Below are 6,052 nucleotides of genomic sequence, written 5' to 3' on the forward strand. Positions count from 1 at the left end.
TGTTGGTGTAACTGTTGTCTCTGCTACTGTGCTGCTGCTTTCAATTAGCCAACCAGCAATGGAGAGTGGTGAGTGGTGAACGGTGAATGGTCAACCAAAAAGTGCAAATGCGACAAGCGCCAGCTGCTGTCCGGTGCCCCATCCCCCCCTCTAAGAACGCCCCGCTGGTCGCCCCGCCCCCTCCCCCCGCAAACACACGCCCCTGGCCTTTTACGACACTGGGTAAATATTTGACAAGAACAGGGGGCAAAGCGAAATTGTTTGTAGTTGCTGTTTCGCATTGCCTGTAAATGGGGCATTGCTGTTGTTGTAAGCCAAAATGCAAACGGCATTAGCCATGGTCAGTGCGTTCTGTGCCAAAGCACTGGGAGAAATGTGTGGTAGGAGATCGTAATGACATTTTGGAAATAACTGCCCAGCAATGCCTCCATGTAATGGATTCCCTTTTACTACGAACCTCCAGAGTTCCACTCATTTCTCGCAGTGTTCTATTCTGTTTACTTATGGATTTACCGACTGAGTAATCACCAAAATCAAAATCAAACTCGAAACCGAAACCGAAACCGAAACCGAGACCACAACCAAATTCTCGTAGACCCCCTCCGAAATCTGTTGGTCATTTGTGGCCACAGCTTTTTTGTTGCTGCTGTTGTTGTTGTTGTGGAAATGTCTGAATGAATCCCCTGGCTGCCATCGTACAGGCATGTCGCTTATCAGACAGAGGGGGCTGCCCTCGTGCCCCCTCAGCCCCGCACAACAATGGAGCAATGTCAGTGATCAGGGAGAGCAGCAACAAAAGCTAATGACATCATGGAATCTGTGGACGGAGATGAGACGCCGCCTTATCAGCGCACACAATGGGCGCAATGCCAGACCCCAACGACTCACCTCATTCTCAATGTTGTAAGAGGCTCCCCTTATGAGCGGGGTGTTGCGACTGGTCTCCCGCAGGGCCTGCAGCTCCTTCTGGTGCTTCTGCTGCTTGAGATGGTGCTCGTGCTCGATTTTGTTCCACTGCTCGTTGGAGAAGCTCTCCTCGGAGTCGGAGTCTGCGTCGGTGTCGGTGTCGTCGGAGGAGTCCTCCTCGTCCACCTCCTGGAGATTGGCGTCGATTAGCTGCAGCTTTGGCTTCACTGTGGGCTTCTCCGTGGCCTTCTCTGTGGGTCTCTCTGTCGTGTGCGGCTTCCTGACTACCACCAGAGCACGGTCCCTATGGGTCTTCTGCTTGTCCTGCTCCAGGTTCTGCTCCTTCTCCTTGTCCCTCTTGAAGAGCCAGTCGAAGATGTTCCTCTTGGCCGCAGCCTTCTCATGTGAATTACCCACACTGGGATGCTTGTTCCTGCTGGAGTTCATGTCCGATTCGTCGGACTGGTCGTAGGCATCGTACTCCTCCTCCTTCGACTCGATGTGCGGCAGCTTCTGACTGAAGAGCGAATAGCGCGGCATTTGTCGGGCCAACTCTTCGTCCACAGCATTGGAGCCGGAGTCCTCCTCGTACTCGTAGTCCTCATCATCGTCGTCGTCATCATCGTCATCGTCATCGTCCTCGGAGGAGGTGTCCACCTCCTGCCGCCAGTTGGGTCCCCGCGTAGACCTGGGCTCAGCCCATGGCGGGTATATTCCATCGCGATCGAAGTAGCGACTGTGATTGCCCATCATCGAGTGGGGTGGATGGGGGGCCTCGGTGGTGACGGCGGGTCTTGGAGTGGAGCTCATGGCCAGGCGGTGCTGCTGGTGACGCAGCGAGGGGAAGACTCTCTGCTCCCAGGTCACGTGGTGGCGGTTGTGATGACGCAAATGGTGCTGCTGCTGTCCCGTGGCCGCCGGCGGCAGCTGCTGATCGAATAGCTTCATGGCCGTGGCAGCTCCAGGTCCGACGCCCACAGACGGCGGCTTATGGTTCCCCTCGAGCTCCGCACGCAGATGCTGCTCGTGCCTCAGGTGGTGGTGGTGCTGGTGGGCCGCCTCCAGCTGCTGGGCCTCCTGCAAGAGCTGCAGACGCTGCTGCTGATGGGGACTGCGGTTTCCCATCTGCGGAGCTGTTGTGGTGATCACCGTCGACGTTCCTTTGGCGTCCCCCCCGGCCCTGATGAGGGGTACCAGCACTAGCAGAATCACCACGAACTTGGGGGTCAGTGGTCCCCCACTGCCCCCGCCGCCTCCTTGGGGAGGCATCGCCATTTCGAGTATTACCTTCGGCCTCTTAAATACCAGCTGAGAGATCCCCTGTTCTCTGCCTTTGTCTCACTTTTTTCGTACGCTCTTTTTGTGGAATTCTCTTTGTCGTTTGATCTTCTGTTTGTGTATATTTATTTTGCTTTATATATATTCATTTTTTTAAATATTTTCCTTTGTTTTGTGAGCTTATTGCTTATTGCTTCTTGCGTTTTATGTTTTGACACTGGCCGACACTTGCCGACACTTGTTCTATGTGTATTTCCCTTCTTTCTGTTTATTCTCCCAACTTTTTATAAAGGGAATTTTAATTGTTCTCGTTAATGGCACGCAGATTATTTTACGACACTTATTTTCACTTTTTACAACAATTTGTCATCTGGAAAATTTTTCGAGGAAACGCAATTAATTTTCTTTCAATGGTTTCCCACTTTGGAATACTCTTAAATAATGCAATTTATTTTGTATTTTTATTGTACAGTTTTTCACTTTTACTTGAGACCAAAAATTTTGTGTGATTTTAGACACTTTTATGTTTTATATTCTGGTTCAATTTTGTTTTTTTACTTTTTGCGTAATTTTTAATAAATTCAAATTTTAATGGTTCTTTTCGAGAACTTTTCTGTCCACTTTTATGCAAATCGCCTGCAAATCGGCTCAAAGAAAACGCGCGCGACTTTTGCCGCGATGCCAGCGGCAAGACAAACGCCCTCCTCGCACACACGCACGCACTTCCCACAGACGCACCGACACAGAGATACACGGCTCCACTTGTACGAATATAAGTACTATATGTACTGCTATATCTCCACTGATATCTGGTTGTTTGTGCACGAATTTGTTTGTTTGGACTAAGTTTGCCAGATGGGGGACTGGCCTCACAGATGGGGCATGCAGCACGTACCACTTTGATTTCTGGTCTATGCAGATGGCGGGGCTGGCTCCACGAATAAAGACAAGACCCGACGACTTACAGATAACAAATGCGGCACGAGATCTCGCATGGATTCTGAATGGAGATGCGCCATGTTGAGATGCAATGTTGGCAGACACACGTTACACTGGCAACAAATGTTGCGATCCACAAAAGTGGCTGTAGCTAGGAGAAGGCTGGCCTCATGCTGCCAGCAGCACGAAGCTGGTTTGAACAGTGGAAAATTGATAGGAAAATCTATTAGCAGAATAGCCCGAACTAGGCCTAAAGCGATGCAAATTTAATTTAGTTTGGAAAGGTTAATGTTAGCAGGTCTCCCACGTAATCTGGCTGAACCTCTTTAAACTGTAGTAATCATCGTTGGACGCCCATGCCTGCCCACATTTGCCTTTTACTTGAGAACTTCCTCTCGAGTTCCCGAGATTTGCGTTGGCTGCTGCTGCTGCTGCTGCTGGGCTCTTGTGTGTGGGCCGATGACCAGGCATTGCATTACATGGCTTAATAACATGGAGATTGGGGCTTCTTCAGACGGTGTTCACTTTTCCGTGTGTGACTTCCAGAGAATCCTGGGAATTTAATAACCTTGAACCCCGTCGAACAGTTTTCCAACTAATTGCCATTAAACGAATCGAGTAAAAAGGGTATCCGGCATGAGTCAGAGTTCTAGGGGCGGGGGGAGGGGGGAGGGGGTAGGAGGAAACACACATCTTAGCATGATCATAAAAAAGAGTCCCGTCCGACCCCTGACCTAAGCCTGATCAATGATAAAAGACGGGGAAAGGGGCTGATGAAGGGCTGATGAAGACTTGGAATTTTATGATTCTTCTTTTCTGTGCTGGAAAATTGATTTTCTTTGGTAAGCGTGCAAATAGGATTTGTCAGGGCCTCCATAAAAAATAGTGTGTGCTTCCAACTAAATCAAAGATGCTAAGACGCCTGATTATATCGAATTACGGGCTGATAGATGGTCTGTACCTTGGTTCTTTAAAGGTTCTTCGGCCTCGTACTCCCCACCTCCCCCAGAACTCTCTTTGTTTGAATTTGTTGAGCTCAAAGGCAAACAAGTTTCATTTTCTAGCGCTTAAAGATTGTTACACCACGGCTGGGTGTATCTGTGTCCGCAGTATCTTCTCTGGGGTGAGTAACGGTAGGTGATAAGCCACTGCGCTCATAAAACTTATATTACGTGTTGAATTTAACGCTCAATTTTGAATGCTTACAAGGTAATGAGGCCTGACTGTCGGGGAGGAGGTATTTCTGGGAAATGTAGAAGAAGTTTGCAAAGGGAAAGCTAGATAATATGCGTATAAAAAGATAGAAGAGAAGGAGGGAGGTAGCTATGAGGAAGGTCTTGCCTTCGTTTAACTTTAAACCAAATTCCCTCCTCAATTAGATTATCCCCCGAACTTTATTTCTGTTTATATCCGAAATTCTATAAATATTCTCATGCAACACCTTAAACCCCAACCCCATTCCCCTCCCCCACCCATTGGCATGCATCGCTGCGTCAAGCCCCTAAGCCGAAACTAAACCCCCAACTAATTTGCAACATTTTCAACTTCTCAACAAGTTTTTCGGGGGGGTGGGGGGGGAGGGCTGGAAGGGGGGATGACTTTCCCAAAACTGAATCCCAGCCATAGAGCGAAAGGCAATTTAATAATCATGAAGCAATTTGCGCTGCACTTCAGAGAAGTCCAGCCCCCACCCCGCCCTTCTGTAGTCTCGTTCCGGCACTCCTTCTGTTGCTCTTAGCCGGGCTAATGAAATCATTGCCAGTGCTCGATAAAGCGTTAAAAAATCATCAACTTGCTAATTAGGTTGACTAAAATGCTTCGGTGGCGACACAAACTTTGCGGTGGGGCAATGATGGGCTAAGGCATTAAACCCGCCCCCCCCCCCCCCCCCCTTTTTCCCAGCCCCTACCACCCCCCTCCCTTGCAACAAACTTTTGCAAGCCAGAAAGTTTCCATGTTTTTTTTTTGCTGGCAGCCAAAGTTTCTCGAGCTGAGAAAAAGGATTAAAAATGTATCTTTTAAATGAATTTTAGCGACATCAAGAAGGTAAATAAATAAATAAATCACTTTTGAAACTACAATTAAATTAAATTTCATCTGTGAAACTTTTTATTGTTCCTTTTTCCCAGCGACAAAATTAAAAATTGTAATTGCAATTTGCTGGCAAAGCGACGTCCACTGCCGCAGGGGCAGACAGTAATTAGCATTTCCTGATCGGCCTAATCAATCAGAGGGGGGTGCGGGGGAAGTCGAGTGGGGGGCGGGTCCGCTGGTTAAATGCCGATAAACTTCCAGGCAAAACAATAACAGAGCAGACAAGGCCAGAAAGAAGGAAGAAAATAAACAACTGGGAAGCCGAAACACTCGATGCCCTCTAAGGTGGGCACTGTACTTCCTCTGGATGTGTAATAAATACAGGACAGATATAGGGTTTCGGTCCACTGGGTGTCGAGAGCCTGGTTCGAACCATATTACCCTGTTTCAGGGCATCAAAAGGCCAACAAAGTCAAGAGCGATAAACAAAGTGGAGCACAGCATTGGTGGGAGTGGGGGAGGGAGCTACGATTGGAATCGGGGGACGGGGGGAGAAGTGGGTGGGTGGGGCAACTCTTGGCTCAAATTGTTTCCCCGTAGCTGTAGCTGTGGCTCTGGCTGTGTTCGTGGCTGTTGTTGCTGTGATTGTAATGGATGAATTTATTTTGGCTTAGCTGTTGGCCAATCTGTAGAGCAGACACAGAGAACGATTCGGCAGAGCAGAACATGAAGCTGGTTGTTTTTTTTTTGGAGGGCGTTGTGCTTGGGGGCGTGTCTCTAGCAATTTTCAAGTTGATATCTTTACCAAGCACCAGCACCAGCCTCGAGAGTACATGTGCAGGAATGCAGGAGAGCTCAGAGCTCAGAGCTCAGAGACGAGCAGTGGGTGCGGCAG

The 6,052-nt window shown here is 48.7% G+C and overlaps 1 protein-coding gene across 2 annotated transcripts in view; it reads right to left on the reverse strand.

Annotated features, from left to right (window-relative positions):
* LOC6595459 overlaps window positions 1–2,535 on the reverse strand; it is a 69,020-nt gene extending 66,485 nt beyond the window's left edge. Inside the window, exon 1 of one of the 2 annotated variants that reach the window (XM_026988487.1) lies at window positions 889–2,535. In XM_026988487.1, coding sequence (XP_026844288.1) covers window positions 889–2,181 — 1,293 coding nt within the window. In that variant the 5' untranslated portion in view covers window positions 2,182–2,535. The remainder of the gene's footprint in view (window positions 1–888) is intronic. The other variant, XM_026988488.1, reaches the window with a different exon arrangement.
* Between the last annotated feature and the right edge of the window lie 3,517 nt (window positions 2,536–6,052).

The sequence above is a fragment of the Drosophila persimilis genome, unplaced genomic scaffold (genome assembly GCF_003286085.1).
Source record: "Drosophila persimilis strain 14011-0111.01,24,50 unplaced genomic scaffold, DperRS2 tig00000191-arrow-pilon, whole genome shotgun sequence".
Taxonomy (NCBI): Eukaryota; Metazoa; Arthropoda; class Insecta; order Diptera; family Drosophilidae; genus Drosophila; species Drosophila persimilis.